Consider the following 20912-nt stretch of genomic DNA (forward strand, 5'->3'; position numbering starts at 1 on the left):
CAATTGCCCTTCTAAGATGAGATGGGTCGTTGGGGGAAGGTAACTTACTCTGTCTGGTATACTCTGGGTGTGAATTCTTGGTGATGTATCTGATAGTTTGGCAACTAATTAAGTTCATGGTGGCACTAGTGGCTCTGTGTGAGTTTAGGAGTTCTTTGGTGATGGTTGATAGGTTTTGCATTTCGTCCTTCAGATGGGATAGGCCGATGGCTAACTCGTTGAATCTTGTGATCTAATCAGAGTTAGGATAATTAGTTATGTGTGTAGGTGTGTTTTCTATTATGGGGGGAGGTCCGTAAGTAAGGTCTGGTTGAATGGGTATCTCGTTATCTGGTTGTATGTGGATATCGTTATTAGGGTCCGATGGGGTTAGTTGATCATGGAGGTTTGTTGGTGGGTCCAAATCAGTGTGGGGAATAGCCTTGAGAGGTGATAGGATGATAGGGCTGATGCATGTGAACGGGGAATGATCAATGAGTGGTGAGTTTGGATGAGCGGAGAAAGTATAGAGGGTGTTAGGTGCCAATCAAATATCAGGGTAGATGACAAGTCATGACAGCTCAACTGTAGGTGGGTCGAGTGGGATGTCAGGGGTGAAATCCGGGTTGATGGCTTTTCCATTGGTCATCAAGCATAACAGGGGGGTGTCTGCATATGGAAAGCCAGTAGCTAAGAGTGTCCCTATCCATACTGGGCCAGGGGACCCTGATCTGGTTGAGACCGTTGTGACGGAGGGGTAGGGGTCATTGGGGGCGTGGAGAGATTTAGGTTTAATTGATTTCGTTATGGGATATTGAATTACATATTTACTGTGTATACCATGCCAATGTAACTAAATGTAACTCAATGATGCCTGGTATGTGGACAAGGGCAGCAATAGACATTGATTGAAGCATATATTACAAGAGGGCAAAGGTCGAATTCCCCATTATTACCACAGTTCAGTGTAGTTTACATGGGAATTCAATGCTTAATACCTCACAAATTCTATTCTGGAATCACTTTACCAAAGAGACTGAGAAAACAAATTGTTATAATTTTAACTTATTCCACATAAGTAACCTCTTGTGGACTGGATAGGGTTAAATACCTTTGTTGTATATGGTTTCTCCTGCAAACCTTTATTATAAATACATCATGATACATCAGAATCAAATCAATGTTTAACCAAAGTTGTTAACCACTGCTGTGACTTTTCTAGGGGAAGCACGTTGCTTATCTTTGTTCCGCTGCCTAGCGTGGGTCTTCAGAGACCCCCAAGCGGCAGGTGTATGGCAGCTGGCATCTCATCTACCTTGACCCACCTGTCCTGAGTCTCCACAGACCCATAAACCAGGATTCTCCAAAGTCGGTCCAGGAGGCCAGATCAATGCCAGATTTTTTTATCATATTCTCATTTAGATAAATGTAGTTAATTATAAAAAAAAATCTGGCATGGTTCCGACTCTCCAGGACCGACTTTGGATAAACTTGCCATAGACGATGTGACAACGCGGACAGTGCTGTTCCTGCACCAGCCTCTTTGTCCCCTGTCAGCGTGAGCCTCTACAGACCTGTGCTGAGAGGAGAAATATACCACACTCACGATCGGCTCTCACAGAGCTCCTGTCATTGCGGCACTGCTCTCAGAGTGAGAGCAGAGAGTATAGCTGTGGGCTGGGAGCAGGGGGATAATGCAGAGGGTGGTGTGCCTAGGAGCCAGGAGGCAAGGTGCCTTTTGTCATTTTGCAGGTGGAGATGTTTTGCAGAGGGTGGTGTTGGTGAATGGCAGGAGGCCAGCCTTTTATTCCAGTTTGGGTAGTGGTAATGAGAGTATAGGAAGATAGTGGCGTGGGTTGGTAGCATTGGGTCAGGTAAAATTGTTTTGTATATTTGGAGATGATGGACGCAGAGCTTTTCTATAAGATTATTGGGGTGAGTGGCAGAAGAATATATGATGTTGCAACTCATACGTGTACAACGCATGCCCTTACAACGCAGTCAGTACAATGACCACGTTGTTACCACCCATAGCATTACAATGCAAGTCATTCCAACGACTTGCTGTAGGGGTGGCACTGGAGTTTGGAATAGTATAATTTACTATTCCAACTCCAGTCTGTGCAACAGTAGGGAAGGTGTTGGATTGAAAACTTGTGTTGTAATAGTATATGTGGGAACAAAGCTGCTGTTGTACTGACCGTGTTGTAATGGCTGCGTTGGACCGACAGTTTCTCGTGGCTGAAGGACTGGGGTTTCATTTTTTATTTGGGTCAAAGCTATCTTATATGTCAGGGGTGGCAGTCGCTGCCGGCACAGGTAACTGCGGGGGCGGGTGGATGCAGGGAAAGTAGACAGACGACGGGATAGGGAAAGTAAAATATTTTTTTAAAACACTCACCTTGCAGTCGCCACACTGCCGGCTCAGCGATGTGGCGACCGCAAGGTAAGTGGTTTTATTATTTTTTTAAATTTAATTTTACCAAGCCCATCATCTGTCGACTTCCCACCACCCTGCCTGACCCGCTTCCCCACTCTTACCTGTGCCGGCCGTCACTGAGGGGCAGTAGTGGTTGGTAGGCAGGAGGTCAGGATAGCTATATGTTATATAAGGCTTTCCCATTACGTCTCTGTCCTTGCTTAAATGTTGGAAGCAGGGACATATGGATTGAGGGGGACATGGACAACATGAAATTATAGGAAGATAAAATGTGTACAGGGATGCTTAACGTTTGTTGCCCATTTGATGTCACTCGGAATACCTCTACATCCCTTTTTGTCACAGTCACTCCTTTATAAATATATTGGTGTATAACTAACGCATATCCATGCATTCCTTTAGGCTAAAACACGCAGCACGTTATTTCGTGTTTGTATTGTCTAAACATTGGTCTTCCCTCTTTTTTACATCTGTTAGTCTGCGTGTATGCTACTTTGCCTTTCTGCATTGTTTTTCCTTTTCCCTCTACTTTTTGTACATGTAAATTATGTTCTAGGTCTTCCTTTACAATTGTAAGGCGTTTCCCCCCCTCATTGGCCCTTGTCCGTACTATACAAAACTACATTAATAAATAAATACATAACATATGAAACAAGATGCAAAATGGGTTGGGCAGGCGATAAACGTTCATTTAACGTCCAGCTCCAGTGCTGAACGTTCCATTGCGCAGGTGCAGTTGGAACGTCCAACGGCCGACGGCAGCACTCCCGAGGTAGTGGTGCCGTCGGCCGTTGGAATAGGCGCAGCACTTAAGGTGTTAACACCGAGAGCAAAAGGGGCTCTGAGTATAATTCAATAAACACCGAGTGTATGGTGACGTCGCCACATGGAGACATCTCCTCACACTGTGAAATAGTTCCCTCAGGAGCAGAAGAACTTAACACTGTATTGCCGCTGATGTTTAAAACAACCACAAGGATCTTTTTCGATCTGTAACTAATTGCTCCATCGAGGCCTGAAGATCCAAATTAAAAAAGGCACCTGTCAAAATGAAAAGCCTTCTTCGTTTCACCTAGAAAATATAGCAGCCCTTTGAAGTGAAAACCGTAAAAGCGGGCGGGGATCGGGTCATTATGTACTGGCGGTGCCTAGGCAGGCCATATTGATTTCCAGCAAGGACAGGCTGACATCTGTGAACTTTTGGGTGTCGGAGAACGTTCACAGCATGTCAAACGCTTCAAAACGTTTTGTAAAAACATTTTTATCTTTAGAAATTGTTTGTTGAACTTTAATGTCTAATTAAAAGGTATTGATTTCCCACGTTGTGAAAACAAAACTAAAGTTCAATTCTTGTGGCTTAGTGAAAATGAAAAGTATAAACAACATCGATGAAAGTCATGTTTTCCAAATGCCATTATAGATCCAGACAAATGGGATTGCTAATTCTCTTTTCTTCTTCTAATCTTAAAAATGCAGTTGTCTGCAGGCAGGTTCTCAGTGTAAATTGGCAAATGAAAGAAAATGCTGCTTTGTTCAAAGGACTTGCGGCACATATGTCTGCTTTCAAAAATGTAAAAGCACTATAAAATTAGCTCATTACACTGACACATAATTTAAATTTCACCACATCTACTGCATCACTAGATTATACCTAATCAGTGACAAACTGGATGTGTTTATGATTTTTCTACACATTCGTTATTTCTTCATCATACTTTATGTTTATTAGTATGTGAAAAGGTATTTGATAAGTATTTCCATCAGAAATGTGGTAAATTTCGCTTTGAGGAAGGAAAAGGTGACAGAAACATAGGGTTGAAGACGATAAAGAGGACACGTGCAGGATAACAAAAAGTCTAACTGTGGTCCATGAGAACTAGATGTGATGGATACACTTCTAATGGCCACAAATGCCTAAGGCTGGATAGAGTCAGAAAAATAGCTCTCGATGATCACGTTGAAGACGCCGACTAATTCCATTAGGTTGATGGTTCCTTCGTAGATCACAGTAGTCTAAATATAGTTACATGCAGGTTTGTGGACAGTCATCCCCTTGGAAATTAGGTCTAGTGCGTAACTGAAATCACAGGGCCTAGGCTGAGACAAAAGGTCATGTTGGAGTGTTTTAGGAAGCTAGTTCCTCTGACCACATACATTATACTACATTTCACTAATGGCTGATGAACCAAGCTGGTGGTGGGAATGTAGATGCAGATCAAATTTAGAAGTGACAGAATGCGATATTTAAGACACGGCCTAATCTGCCAAAGAAGGAAATTGGTTGGGAGTGTCTAGTGAAAAGGAAAACATACAGTTTGTACAAAGTAATGTTGCAGAGGTTGTGTTAACCATTGGATTGCAACTGAATCAGTAAGTGTAGCACATGATAGCGAGGTTATATGTAACTGAGGGAATGTCACTGGACTGGACGCAGCATCTCAGCAAGGAAAATCGAGAGGCTAAACAGAACGTGGTTGACAGAGATGATAAGTCAAATAGGCAACATAGTGAACAAGAACCACTAGACACCAAGAGCCATATTTATGACCTGGTTTGCATTGCTCTTGCAACATGCAATGTGGTGCAAACGTGACTCAAACCTTAAGTCAGATTTTTCAAGACACGTGAGGCCACTTTGCTTGGCTTTGAGTGGCACCAAAGATCTGGAGTAATGCAACACGGCACAAATCGCAGCGTTGAGTTAATCTCCCAGGGTAGACATGGATTTGGCGCTGGGTAGGTATTCCCAAGCAACTCCCATGGATTTTGACACATTCCCAGATTTACAAGATCTTCCAGAAATATCTTAATTTTTCCTCATTACTTCCTCTATCCATGTGTGGTGCATTCTGCAGCACATATGAAAAGAGGAAAAAGCCTCTCAGGATTGTTTCAGTGCAGGAAGCAGCACCTTCCTGCACAAAACCATCCTGCCTACAGCACAGGCAACCCTGCAACATGAAGCAAGGGTGCCTGCGTTGTAGATAGGCTGTCCAAACAGCACCAGCGCAAGGAAATAAAACTGGAATGCGCCGTATTGGATAAATACAACACATTCCTGCTCTTTCCCTGAGACGCAGTGCAGTACAGCAAGGTGACTTGCTGCACTGCCCTGTGCCACAAAATTCATAAATATGCCCCGTAATTAATGCATGCACACTAGAAGAAGACTGCAAAGGTAAAGTAGCCCATTGGGATGTGTTTGATTCCAAAGCTCAGACTTATTTTCAGGGAATAGTATCCCAAATCGAGTTTATAGGTAGCAATCATAATGAGACAATGCACATGAGGAGCTGTGATGCCATGCTAATGGCAGATTGTACACTGCACAAAGGCGAAATAAAACAAACTAAAATTTGCCACACAAACAAATGTATGCTTGCACAGGGCAAATAAAAGCCATACTGACGACCAGATGAGTTACTGCAGCATCAGTTCTACAGAGCACATGCACACAGAAGCTGTATATGTGGAATAAACTCCAGGAGCTGTGGAATTAACTGAACCAAAGATATGGGCAAGCTCGCCCCAAGGTAAAAACAAGAATCAAGCCTCAAACGCCTACATTCAATTGAGCTTTTCAGAGAAAGCTACCTGGTAGCATGGAAAAAAAGAAAAAGCTCAGAACAGTGCACCAAAAAGCCCAGGCTACAATTTGCTATTAATATGTTTACAAAGGATTGCACTGATTAAATAACATTGTCTCACACTGTTTTTCTGGAACAATACCTTGTGTACATGAACTTTATCAGAGCGTAAGGTATTATTTTATTTCCTGGTGTCTTTCCACCTACTTCTTCAACATCCCTCCTAAATCAAATAAGTGTTGAGCTTGCCCAAGGCAGTGTGGCTTGTAACATGTGCTCCATTATCCTCTTTACAGTGTGTAGGTTATTTAAGGATGTAGCCGAGAGCCTTCTGCAGGGGGCCTCCAAATCAAGGCATCTAATTGTCGAATGCTCTTCGTTTTCTGACTCCTTAATGAAACTTCTATAGCATCAAATCCCCTCTAAACTTCTTGTCTCATCCTCTTTGCTCTGTGAAGAGTCTAAGAGACAAAAACTTGAAGATGCCTTTTAAAACTCTGTATTCAATACAAATTTCAGATATGGAATTAAGTAAAACCATTAGGGATATATTCAAAGACAGTTGCACTCATAGGAACAGAGTAGCACAAATGTAATTAAGAATTTAATAAACAGAGATTTAAGCTGCACTAGCGAACAGATCTCTAGAGAGCCACGAATGAAAGGATGATGGATCATTGAAATCAGGATCACTCGTACACGCCGATGAGACCAATGGCAAGACACTAGTACGGCTTATATCATGCCATCGAAATGTACGCTCATCAAGAGCTCCTGAAGAACGCACAATGAATCCTGTGCTGTGTAGTTCATCATAGAGCATGTGCTTCAGATCCAGCTGAAATACAGTTCTTGGTTAGCTACAAATTTCCACAGTAGTCAAATTAACCCATATGGAGCCTGGTTATATTTTGGGTGCAGTATCACTGGGTGGGGTGATGCCCTGCCTGGTTGTCACTGGCTCAGTATTCCTGTACCCAGATTTCCAAGGTGCGGGAACACCAGATTCACTGAACATCTATCCGGTGAAATCGCCTGGGGTCCTAATTCTAGTGCAGTCTGGTGCTGACCTTCACCCTATCATCTCCTACAGCACAGAGGCTCCCATCAAACTCTTCCGCCCCCTTAAGCAGTAATCCCTGCCCCCCGTCCTTTTCCTTCACATGCCCACTGTCATTTACCGCCTGTTAGACCTGACACCCTTGGCGTGGTTTTCCCCTATCTTTTTGCCTCTGCCTCCTGTATTTTTGATGCTGTGCTGGATTTCGTTTTTGCTGGTTTAGATGCTTTGGACACTCTGCCACTGCTGATCAGTGCCAGAGTGTAAGTGCTCCCTATGTAAATTATCATATTGATTGGATGTACCTGATTGGCATATTTGTATCACCACGAAGTCCCTAGTAAAGTGCATTGGATGCGCCAGGGCTGGTGATGACAGATGCTACTAGTGGGCCTGCAGCACTCATTGTGCCACCCACATGAGTAGCCCTAAAATGGTGTCTCAGGCCTGCCACCGCAGTGCCTGTGTGCAGTCAGTGAACTGCCATGTCCTCCTGGCCAGTGTCCCCACTGGCTGGGCCTAACCCTTCCCTTTATGTAGACGTTGGTCACCCCTATGGTAGGCTCAAGGTACCCCCCTGGGCAGGGTGCAGTGTATAGGAAAGGTAGAGCATGTACTAGTGCAGGTAACATACTCTGGTAGTGAACAGCAGCCATTTTGTGTGCTCAATGCTGCAAGGTTATCTTGCTCCATAGACTAACATGGGGGAGGCTGGTCCCAATGGATACCAGCCTATCTTCCCACAGGAACAAGATGGGACATAAGTGATTGATATCCCAGAACTCAGAATTTAATAACACATCTTTTAGGAAAGGTTGTTTTTAAATTCTGTGTTTCAAAACAGTACTTTTAGAAAGTGGCTGTTCTCTTGTCTAACCTTTCTGTGTGCCTGGGTCTGCTTGTGGATTGACTGTCTGGTTTGAGGGTGACATGGGCTGGGGAGCCCCCAGGAGGTTGTCTGAGTCAGCCCGTGTTTGAATGACTGCATCTGCAACTAGAGTGGTGGGAGGAGATAGCACCTGGGAGTGAATAGGGCTGTGCCTGCCTGCCACAATGCTGACTCCACCTCCTGCTGGGCAGCTGTCGCCTCTGCCCCTCACACTGAAAGGAAGGAAGAAGCCAGGAAGCCCAAGTGTTCCAGCAACACCCAGAACTGGTTTAGACCGGGCTCAGGGCCCACTTGCACAATGACTTCAAAGACTTTTAGGGGTATAAGAGAAGGACCCCTGACAACAGATTTTCAGATTCTACAATCAAGAGGAACCTCTGCCAGAAGAAGGACCACTGAAGGAACTAAGGAAGACTGCCTTGCTGTGTGCTTTAAGGGCTGACCTGTTCTGCTGTTCAACTGAAGGAGAGAAGAGGGGGGACTTTGCTGTGTGCCGTGACCCTGCCTGCTTGAACTACAAAGACTTTGCTGTGTGCTGTGTCTCTGCAAGAATCTCCAAGGGCCTGAGAAGAGCTGGCCTCCTGTTCCTGGAACCCAGGGTTAAAAGGTTCCTAGACGCCGTAAGAAACGTCCATCTGCGCTTTCCTACAAACTGCCTGCTGTGGAGAGGGATCGGCGTGCTCATCGGCACGTGATTATTAGTGGCCGGGAGATCGTGGGCTTTTCCATCATGAAATATCCCCCTGAGAGAGCGATTGGCTTCATGAACGGCCTGCTTGCAATTGGCGCTCCGAGTTAGCCGTGCTGCGTATCACCGCCGCTACCCGGGGCCTGATATTGATCAAGAAGTTGCCGTTCCCCTCTCCAGGGCCGCGGATAAAGAAATGAAGGGGCCGCGCTCCGATTGGGCCGCTGCTGAAGATCTGGCCCGTGGAGCCGCGCTCCGATTGGCTGATCCCCCCGCAGAAGCTGCCGCGTCAAGAAGGGCTCGTCCAGGAGCCGCGCTGGGAGTGGCTGACTCCTGGAAGAGCTGAAACGTCACGAGGGGCTCGCCGTGTGAGCCGCGCTGGGATTGGTCCAACGCTCGCGACTCATTCTAAGAGGAGCCGCCGCCGGAGAAGCCGTCCATCAAGCACAGAAGCGCCGTGTGACTGCCCGCCTGCACAGAGAAGCCGCCAGCAGGGTATCTGACTCAGAGCTACGTCCTGAGTCTTGGTGAGTCCTTGCCTGGGGGGAGATTGACCGTGTAAACACCGGAAGGGGGCCGATGCAGTAAATCCCATGCGGAGTGCTTTAGGGGCAATTCTAAGAAACGCCAAGAGGCAGTGGGAAGGGCAGAGGCCGTAGTTGTGTCCCCGATTGCATTTCTAAAGAAAAAAAGGTGCCAGGGCTCGAACACCAAAGCTTATTTATTCAGCTGGTGTGAACCTTCCTTTCATTGTTTCGAGAAGGTATGCATTCGTCATTATTTATGCATTTCAACACATTTATATATTTCAGCAATCTACAGAGGGTGAAACATCCCTTTTACTGGGGATACAATGTAAACAACATTTCATACATTTCAAATGTTACAGTATATTCAAATAAAAGTAAATAAGGAAAAATTCATATATATATATATTTCGAGCTAGAGAATAACTAGATCGACAAAAACCAAGTAAGTGCCAGCACACCCCTTACTCAGATACCACATGTGTCAATGAGTGTGAAAGTTAAACATATTCAATATACTCGCCAATCCTTAACTTTGTTTAGATGTTGGTGAAAACTCAAGCTCACCTGATGCCCAGCTTTTGAAAACAGCGATATCGAGACACAAGGTAAAATCCCACAGGCTTAGCCTGTATATGAAGTGAATCCAAGAGTTTAAGAAAAGGAGATACTAAATGTCCCTAATTTTACACCATAGGTACACAGCCCAGCCCTGAGGAAGAACCCTATTGACCATAAGAAGGGTTTGGAAACGCGTCGGCTATTTGGCTGTCGAAAAGAGGCGCATAATAGCATAGGGCAATACAATTACAAAACCAACATACCAGAACTAATATTGGTGTACATGATTTAATGTCTGTTTCATGAAATAGTGAAAGTGCAACTGTTTATGAATTTTTCCTTATTTACTTTTATTTGAATATACTGTAACATTTGAAATGTATGAAATGTTGTTTACATTGTATCCCCAGTAAAAGGGATGTTTCACCCTCTGTAGATTGCTGAAATATATAAATGTGTTGAAATGCATAAATAATGACGAATGCATACCTTCTCGAAACAATGAAAGGAAGGTTCACACCAGCTGAATAAATAAGCTTTGGTGTTCAAAAATCGAGCCCTGGCACCTTTTCTTCTTTATAAACGTAACTGTCCAGCCAGGACCCGTAGGACAAAACCCCTCAATTTATAGACCCGATTGCATTTCAGCACCCTGAGAGCCTCGCTGAACACGGGGGACACGGAGACTGCCTGCGCAGATTGTGTGCTCGCTTATTAAGATTAAAATCTAGACTGAGACTGAGAGTAAAGTGTGAAACCTTCCTAGAAGTAATATAATCATCAAGAAAAAGTGAAGACATCGTGCAACTATCCTGTAACTGACGTTTTCCTTGCTAAACTAGATAAAGTTATATTTTTATATATACTTACCTGTGTGGTCTCAGTTTGTGGTGTACTTTGGGGTCATTGTGTGTGTTAAGTGCAAATATTATACATATTGCCTTGGGGATAAGCCTGTCTGCTCGTGCCAAGCTACCTAGGGGGTGAGCAGGGGTTATCTACAGTGTGTGTCCCTTTACCCTGACTAGAAGTAGGGGTCCCTACTTGGTCAAAGGTACTTACCTTTGCCAATTAGAGACCCCAAGTTCTAACACCGCCTGATTGAAGCAGGTGGTGAATCGAAGTATTAATGCCCACCCATGGAAAAAGGAATACTGTGTGTTTTTTAAGGACTACTGTGTATTATTTGTACCAGCAATGTGTATACATGCTTATTCTCCATTCCATGAGGATATACTTGTAATTGAATAGTGCTGATGGGGAGTTTCGTAATCAAAGCAATTCTTACAGTTGGATAATTTGCACCCCATCACTACTATGTAACTGGACCAATAGTAGTGCAAAACATATAACACATCCACAAATTATAATATCAGTACATGATCGATGCCCCTTCTTGTCCCAGATACAGTGAAATCATAGCCAAAAAATAGGGTCTGAATGTAACCCCAAACAATTGGCTTGGTTTCTTCTTCCACTTCAACATCTATGAGCACTGAAGCTGGCAACTATCAATGTTTTTAGTATAAAAGCTTTTGCAAATTTTTTCTGCAGCCATTTGCTTTAGCCACATTAAAATGAGTTATCTTTAAACCAAGAACAAGCACAATAATCTCCACGAACACCCTTATTCCTGCTATTAAATCTGCCTGCTCCAAACACCACTTGACTTTGCTCCTTTCCTTTCTCCGTTCTAAAATTGAATTTTTTATTGGACAATAATTGACTTCAAAGTTCATACCTCCCTGAAGATTTGAAAAGTGGATTTTCTTTGGAGTATGTGAAATGGAGCTTATGTTCCTAAAATTTACCAGACTGTACTTGTCATTGAAAACATAGGCAGAGAGTTTAAGACACCATCCATAGAATAGGTCACTGAATATACGAGTGAGTGAAACACACTCGAAAAGTGTACTTTCATTGGGTATCATGGTATTTAAATGACCAACATAATCAAAGCAAGGACCAGAAGATAGAGAATAAGACGAAGATATGTTTGACTGTTATCTCAAATGTACAGTAGTTAAAAATGTGCCTGGTGTTGCAAAGCAAATAGTTTTATAGTACAAGGGCTAAAAGTGAAAATGTGCAACCAGAAATGCAAGAACTTTAGACTCGTTGAGTAACCATAAGTAACGTGGGTCTGATTCAAGGAAGAGAACACAATGGAAGAGAATCCGTTTATCCGCTATGAACAATGGCGTTTACGGCAAAGAAACTTAAAGTCAATAATGTTGTCTGCAACACTCATTCAAATCAAATCACATCAAATAGCCTTTGTAAAGTGCATAACTGTCACCCTTAGGGGTATCTGGGTGCTGTGTGTCTGTCGAAGAGCCAGGTCTTGAGTCTTTTTGTGAAGTCTGCCAGTGAGGGGGGCTGTATGGAGCTGGAGGGTAAGGTCGTTCCAGGTCTTGGCAGCGATGTAGGAGAAAGAGCGTTCACCGCTGTGGCTGAATTGTGCTTCCTGAGGCCAGAGGTTGACCTCCCAATGGGATTTGGATAATTTGAAGCTTATCTTCGAGGGCAGAAGGACGATCTAAAGGGAGAAATTGTACTTAATCGTATCTGGTCAAGATGAACCAGCTAGGCAGTTAAATTATTAGCCTGGAACGGATGAGGTGGAACAGATGCTGGAGGCAAATATTGCACAGGCAGAGGTGGCAAAATGTGTGAGGTGAGGCTTGTGGCTAAGAGAATAAAAAGGTCAAACTAATGATGTGCTATTCCCTCAATTCTGTTACAAGAAGGAAAACTGAACAGTATAGGCTGATCTGCCCTACCAAATGCTGAGAGCCCCTTTAAAGGGCTAATGCCACAGCATCCTTGGAATCCTGGATGTTCCTCAGAAAGACCTGTGAGAAAGCCGTAGGACGTCTTGAGCAGAAGAGCAGATCTAGTAGTCATGCTCTTCTTTTCACTCAGTGTTGTTAGTGAAACACTCCTAAAGCAATACGATGGAAAGCTCTATCTTTGTAAATAAGAAAATATAGTTTTAGTGCAATTACCAGCTGTTTACACTGTTTAACGAGGGTAGAGCTCAGTGAGCTGAATGTTCATCACAGATGAATACAGGGTTCTGTAGGTCATGCTTCAATCTCATTGTTGTTTATTTGTATACTTCAGTCTGATGCCCTAAGTAAGATGGGTCCTGTGCACACTGCGCCACTGGAACCAAGCTGCACCTGGCTGATGAGCCTAATAAGGGCAAAACCAGTGCTGAGTCACTTGTGTTCTGGTTCAGGGAGGAACAGGCCTGGCAGTTCTGCTTGAGCTGTTCCCATTGGAGCAGATCAAGCCTGATTTGCATATGTCTGGGTCCAAATGGAGGTGGCATGGTGTGCAAAATAATAATGGACTGGGACGAGGGCCTGGCTGAGATTAACCACTTGGATGCTAGGCGTTTTCCCCCTCCTGTGCTGGAAAATGCCATTTTAGTGGCACCATGACGAGCTCAGCCCGTCATCAGCACACGACACCCGTGGGTGATGACGAGCTGAGCTCGTCATCAGCATCGAAGGGGTTAATTCAGGCATTCCATCCATCACATTTTTATTTACCCAGCTCCTAGTGAGGCATGCTCATTCTTCCACGTTGGGTAAATTAAAAACTATAAACTGGGTAATATCAGTGATTGAACGTAACATGAAGCTCCCACCGGCAGAATGTGGCAGGGGCACCCGAGACTACCATATCTTATGAATATTCACAGGGCTTAGGCTAAATGGGGAAACTACTGAAGAGTGCCTGGGTTTCAGGGACCTGTGTTACTCCCTGGTAACTTTAACATCTGTAATTTATGTGTTGAGGAAGAGTTGGAGAGATATATGTACTTCTATATAAAAAGTACCATTTCAATATTTGTTTATGACTCTAGTTGATTGCAGCCATAACTTGCTGGCTAAGTCTGGCTCACACTAAGAGATGTGTAGTGTCTCTACCTTCATTTACTGTGAAGCTTCGAGTTATGGTACCTAAATGCAGGTGACACTTTCTACATGAGAGTATTCAAAGCACTGAACACAACTATGCACTTTACAATGCTGTGCTCACAGTTAAAAACCAAAATGCTACTAATATCATATGAGCAAACAACCTGGAATCCATTTAGGTAGTGCAGTCTGAGCTGACTGCCAGGATCCGGTGTCTATCATGAATAATGACTGCAGAGCATGATGAATTGTTCTCTAAAATATGTTTGTGAAATAGCAGCTCTCGATGAAAAGAAAATCAATGTACATTAAAGCTACTGCACTGCCCCAGGCTATTGAACAGTAAGGTGCCTCTCACAAATGGCCAACTAATAATAGAAGGAGGAAATGGCAACGCCACATAGCCGACAAAAAGCAAACAAAAGAAGTCAATACTTATTGCAATGTTGTATGGACTGGAAATGGAACTATTTGTTGATATGAATCTTAATGCAATAGTGATGTGTTTACGAACACTTTATTCAGCTTCAAAGGTAGATGTTTTAAATGTATCAGCATGTTATCACTGGGTATAATGAAGGCGTTAACAGCCAGTGATTAACCTTCTATGGAGTTAGATATTGACTGTCTGCGTTGTGGCCTTTTCATGAAATTGTAACTATTGTGTGATTCTGTAGTCCTACAATGGACACAATTATTTTGAGATTTTGAAATGAGTAGTGAGAGGGCTACACCATATACAAAAGTCAATATTTTTATATTTGCTTGTGTTTTGTACCATATGGCCCTTATCTCTTTGTCTCCTTCTTCCATTCTAATAATATATATTACCTTTCCTCTCATTCCCATGCTCATCTCAATTTCCTCCGCATAGGCCACAGCTCTCTACTCCACTACCCATAGAAGCCCACATTCACAGTACTCTCACCAAGAATGCTGATGTTTTTCAGAGGTGTGCCTTTTTTTAAAAAAAAAATAGGATGCCCACCTGCCCTTTACTGTACTCTCACAACTTTTGCCCATCTACAGTCCCCTTTGGTCCTTAGGAGAGACCTGGCGCGTGTGTAGTTTAGACCAACTATCATTTGTTTAATAAGTAAGGATGACTCCGATGCAGTCACACTGGTGACTTGGCTGAAAGGGTCAATGTAATCGGCTGCCTATATTCTGCTCATGAAGGCTTGCATTTAAGTTATATATGCAACAATGCCAGACATTACTAGAAGGGAGCAGCAGCTCTAACCCCCCTTATCAATAAGCAATGTCACTTTTTAAATATAATCATAGTCAACTGAAGCTGTTTGACAAAGCTCATGTCACCACACACCTCGCCACACAACACACATACTCAGAGATACAGAAAGGGCCTTGCGGCAAACCCATTGCAGACGCTAGCTCTTTTCAGGTGTTGGCGCTGTATACTGTCTGTCATATATTGGTAACATCCCATGGACATGAATGATCCTCTTTGTTCTTCGATCACTTCAGAATAGGGGCCCAATCTGGAGGTTACATGTGTTGATTACATCCTTTTATACACAAATGATGGGAAAGGGCAGAGAAATTGGAAGCCTAGTGTTCCCATCTTGCATCTCCCATGAACATAGAAATCTTCCAGTTGTGCCTATAATTTTGTGCCATTATACCACTCAATTTCAACATATAAGTAGATGCAATTATATATTTATATATCATAAAATATCATATTGTAATTGTATATATATTTATTCATATATATATACATGTAACACTTTTATGTAATTGAGCAAAAGTAAAGGGACGCCCCTTTGCTGGGGCAGCTGCGCACTCTACTAAACCTATTAACATAACATAACATAATAACAAAGGTAAACAGAATTCATGAATAATATATTGTCAGACAGTATCAAAGAGGATAATGAATAACAATGTAGATGGAGCACAGCGAAGGAATAAAGGAATCAAAAATATTTGCTTGTGTAGTGCATCCTGGCTATTTTATTGTTAAGAATTCCATTCACTGTTGCCATAAGTGGCTCCTTTTCACTCCTGCAATGTAGCAATTTGCAACATGAGAGAACTTTGAAGAGGTCAGCCTTTACATTTTATTTTTCAGACAATGGAACAGGACATAGTTATGGTGCTTGATCTAGACCCACTACCCCAACATTGCAATGTTTCTTTTCTGTCTTTCTCAATTTTAATTTGGCATGGTCGTATTGTCTTCTATAGCCTTAGAGCAGGCTCTACCGGCCATTAACCCTTTCGATGCTCATGACGAGCTCAGCTCGTCATGAGGCACGGTTGAGCTGTGCTTATGACGAGCTGAGCTCGTCATGAAACAATAGTATTCAAACAAATTCAGCACAAGAGGGGAAAAGTCACAGCAGCCAAGGTGTTAAAGGACCGCTCCAGCATTAAAGACCCAAGATGAAGGCGAGGGCCTTGAACAAGGAGCGGGCCTTTGATGGCCGGTAGAGCCTGCTAGCTCCAAGGCTATTTGAACATTCCACCCCTAGAGGGCAGAATGTTCTAATTTGTAAAACAAAGGCCTCAAGGAGGCAGAGAAGATTGAAATCCCCTTGGGCTCCATGAGGCCTTTGTTTAACATTCGACTGTTGACGCTCAGGGCTTCTACCAGGCATTAAAAGCCCGGAGCACTCCATTGTCTTCAATGGAGCTCCACCATTCCAATGTTCTAAGTTTTCCAATAATGATAACACTTCCACTACGGCATATACAATGGCATATGATGTATTTCACATTATGGGAGTAAGCTCTTCAGGGAGATAGAACATGACCTGTGTTTTGCTCAGCTCTGAGTTACAATGATAAATTAGTATCAGGCTGTCCCGGAGAATGCTGGCAAACCTGGCACACTTTTATAAAGGCTCTAATATGCAATAAAAGATTTCCTGCACATTAGCATGTCTCATAATAATGACTGTGCTGAACTCTGAATGAGGAGCCATTGTTGTCTTAACTTGTATTTCTAGACCAGTTGAAGTGGCATTTACACTGTGGTTCTCTTGTCTTCTTTTCATAGGCATTTTCTGTTTAAACATGGATCTGGTACCTCACCAATCTTCAGTCCTGCCAGTCAGAACTACCCTCTAACCTCCAACACTGTTTACTCTCCACCTCCTAGGCCTCTTCCTAGAAGCACCTTCTCCAGACCTGCCTTCACTTTTAGCAAACCGTACAGGTGCTGCAACTGGAAATGCACTGCCTTGAGTGCCACTGCCATTACTGTTACCTTGGCACTGCTGCTCACCTATGTTATCGGTAAGACTACTCTTTCTTCCCCTCACTTCATCATCCCATATTGCTCTCTTGTGTGATTGCACTAGTACTTTCTCTATGTACTTCTATATTTCTCTTGTTGTATTAGCTTTCGTATAATTTTGCCATGAAATAGCAAGCCAGAAATAGATAGTATAGCCCTTCTGAGAAATGTGCAATAATATGAAATCTGACACTTCAGGAGGGATGTGGTAAATCCAATGTACACTAACATTACCACCAATGGAATTCCTACCGCCATATTTCTTTTGTTAATTTTGCCGGCGGTTAAGTCTACTGATGATGTACTGCATCCACCAGAAAACAGCAGATTTTTCATTATTGTTGCATCTCTTAGTAAGGCTTAGACAATTATTCCAGCTGTACCACTCATTTGACATGAAAGTAAGAATGTGTAGCAAACAAAGATTTTGTACATTTACCTGAAACAGAACAATAATTTTAGATATGCTTTAATTTTGAGTTGCATTGTACTGAATTGAAATAATGTAATGAAAAGTATTCGATTGAAGTTGTACTATCGGAGCACTCAAATATATTGTGTGTAAGTAGTTTTAGTGTTGTTGATATAACACACATTTTGAAATTGTAGTTTTAATATTTGCCATTGTGTCATAATGGTACCAACCAGGCAAGCTTGTGTGATTGTATCTGTCTCAAGTTTCTTTGGCAGCTCCCGGATTACACTACCTTTAATGCTGTGATGTATTTACATGTATATTTCAAACTTTCAGAAATTGTCAATACACCTCTTCACAAAGCAGCATTACAAAGAACAAGTTGCATAATAGCAAGATTTAAAGATAAGCAGAAAATCAAATAAACAACACATTATTGAGGTATTGTGTGTAGCCACTAACATGCAATGACAGCACACAAAGTCACGGAAAGAAAAATACCGATGGGGAAGATGATGAATTAAATATAGAAAGAATTTACTTTTGGGAGTTTGAACAATGATAGAATAGTATGCATTAGCAAAGAGCTGCCGACCTTGGAAATGTAAAACTAGCTTTGTGTGTCAAAGGAAATACAATGTGACAAGACGTCAGGACGAGAGAGAGAAAGAGAGAGAAAGAGAGAGAAAGAGAGAGCTCGCAACACTTGAGCATTGGCAGCAACAGCAATGCTTCACATTGTGCTAGAAGACACAAATAAACAATGATTGGCAAAGCCAACAGTTGTCATCTCAACTAACTGGTGAAATGGTTATTTATCCAATTAAAGTGAAATGGTTATTTATTTTATATTTTATTTCACGCTTATGGCACAAAAGTAAAAATACAAATACATGTGTTGCAACCTACAGAACTGCCCTATGCTTCCAATAACAAACTTTACATATAAAGAAAATTCACTGGTATAGCTATTTTACTAGTGATACCTTCAAATAACAAGCCTTTCAGCTGTTCTCTGAGTTAAGTTGCTGTTTATGATAGAGACATTAATACATCAATACTTAACCAATCACTCAAATCTCAGGCAGCTACAATGTTACTTATAATAGACAGCCTCAATGTGACAATGTCACTTAAACTCTTTATAACATTAGAAGGAGATGGACACTAAATCAATCTTTAATTGGCTGCACCTGAAGTGCAGGCAAAACAAATAGCCAGAATTTAAAGTTCCTATATACAAAATAAATAAAAGAAAGTAAGCACATTTTGAATGAGCTTTGTCAATGAAGTCCAATTTTTAGGAAAATGTGAGCAATATGCACAGGCTTTGTGCAGCCATTCAAAATGATGTGAGCAATAGTTAAAATGGGCTGGCCCGATGTCCTGTGCTGTATGCTGTGGTGTGTGGTTGCAAAATGTGAATGATAATTTAACAGACCAATGGTTGAAGCCAGAATACCATTTTATGGATACATTTTGTACCTATATTATGTATGAATTTATTTAAAAAGGACTGGTGAGACAGTTGAAGCTGACTCATAGACCAGGTCTAAAAAGGCATCCCGGTTCGACAAAAGGTAGACTTGAGGTATCCCTCTGTCCGGAAAACAACGAGGGGTAAAAATGTATGAAACTTTAAGTTTTAAGGTTAGCATATTTGCAAACATTTAAACTGGGTGGAAAATTTACAAGCCCCTTGCGACATTTTTACGACACCGTTGAGGCACTTCTGTGACGCAGTGGCGGCGTAAACAATGCACCACCATGCGACAGATTTACACTGTGACATATCCAGTGAGATGCGTCACGTTGTAAAGTCCTATGCTACATTATACATGCGTCAGGAATAATGTATGCAGGGTGGATGTTCCATCGCAAGGAAGCCCCGTAAAAGTGACGCAGTAAAAATCTCCATGATTTCACGGAGTCACTTTTACATCCAAGCAGCGTCAACCTTACGCCTGCTTCTAGTAGGTGTAAGGAGTGACGCAGCACTATAGTCAAGGGCCGCCCCTGAGCAGTGCTGGAGTTGGTTCGCGCTTGTAACACGACTCCAGCACTGCGTCACCTATACGCTGACAGATGATTCACACATCTGTCTCTCCTTGCGCCACGGTGCACCGCATTGTAAATGTGGCGCATCCATGGTGGCACAAGGGGTTCCTAATGTCACGCAAAATAACTGGCGTATCCCTGCTGATCTGCAGGGATGCACCAGTTATTGTAAGCCTGCCCCTGAGTTTCCAAGTTTGCCGAAAACACATGCTTTACAGGGCAGTGTTCCCTCTTGCTGATAAATCATCATTCTGGGTGTTGGTGAAGGTTGCAAGACTATGTCCTCGGAATAATGAAGGAGAGAAAGTTCAGAAATGAATAATCATAAAAAGTGTAGGGTTGTAATTCAGGCTCCCAAGACTCTGTATGCCTTTCCTCTCATTTTTAGGGTATAAATGGAGATCAAGAGAGAGAAAGCAATGGTGATAATGGTTGTTCACTTCTGGTTCCACTCCCCTTCATTCCTTCACCTTCGCCAGATGGGGATGGACCAGGAATGGGTGCATCCATTGTCTTCTTCTCCTTGTGTGAATCAGCTTCACATTTTAATGTCCCTGTCCAAGCTGAGATTGATTGGTGTACTGATTGAAGTTGCCCAAATAGGTATACAAAACAAAAGCCTATCAATGAATTTAGCAATAGCTATGAAAATTTCCAGGAGGGTGTCTACTTTGGCTCTTATACTCACCATTGGGAGTCCTTTAAAAAGGTTTGTATTCCAAAGAATGTGTTGCGGTTGAAGTTCTGTAGTTTCTCCAGGATATTTTTGACAAAAGCCTTTCTCTTGCTACCCTGAAGCTTCAGTGACTACCATATGAGCATTTGCAGAGCCGAGGGGCAGTATAGGCTCTTTGCAGGCCAACGTGCCTAGACTTTTTAGAAGCTTCTCCATAGCAGACCTTTTGTGAGTTAGGGAGTTTTCAGATTGGGATCTGATTCTTGTTTTTGAACTTTTGAAGAGTTCTCCTTTTGAATGTTTGGTGACAACCAGCTAGCAGTTTTCATCTTGGAAGGTTTTATTATTTGTGGCCATCACCTCAGCCAGGCGATTAGGGAAGTTAAGATAGCTTTCGTAGAGATCATATTATAGGAGGTATTTTCCAACTTTTAAGCCTAAAATCGACTTTCCTTTTTGTGAGATGAGACTCAGGAGGTAATATTAACTAGTTTGGACTCGGACTTCTCAATGAATTAACAATCCCTTCACACCTTAGATGTCAGAAGAGCACATGCAGAGGGTTCATTGTTTGAGGAGACTGGAAAATGTTTTTGTTAATTTTGTCTCTTTCACAAAAGGTTTCAAGCCCTCTATTCAGTCGTTCAGTAGGGGTTAGACCTACTATTGCTTGGGCCTATGGTGAGAAGGGGGTTACCTGTCCTGGTAACATTCAGGGTAGGTCAACTTGAGGCATGTCTGCTTCTTGGTGAGAGGTTTTGAAAATCTGTAGGGCAGCCACATGGACATCACCTTCAACATTCGTCGAGCACTATTGAATTCAGATTACGATGAT

The 20912-nt window shown here is 42.6% G+C and overlaps 1 protein-coding gene across 1 annotated transcript in view; it reads left to right on the forward strand.

Moving 5' to 3' along the window:
• TENM1 (teneurin transmembrane protein 1) overlaps nt 1-20912 on the forward strand; it is a 1327579-nt gene that overhangs the window by 435550 nt on the left and 871117 nt on the right. The window contains exon 5 of the mRNA XM_086918499.1: nt 16689-16927. Within this exon, the coding sequence (XP_086774625.1) occupies nt 16689-16927 (239 nt within the window). The remainder of the gene's footprint in view (nt 1-16688; nt 16928-20912) is intronic.

The sequence above is a fragment of the Lissotriton vulgaris genome, chromosome 4_1 (assembly GCF_964263255.1).
Source record: "Lissotriton vulgaris chromosome 4_1, aLisVul1.2, whole genome shotgun sequence".
NCBI lineage: Eukaryota > Metazoa > Chordata > Amphibia > Caudata > Salamandridae > Lissotriton > Lissotriton vulgaris.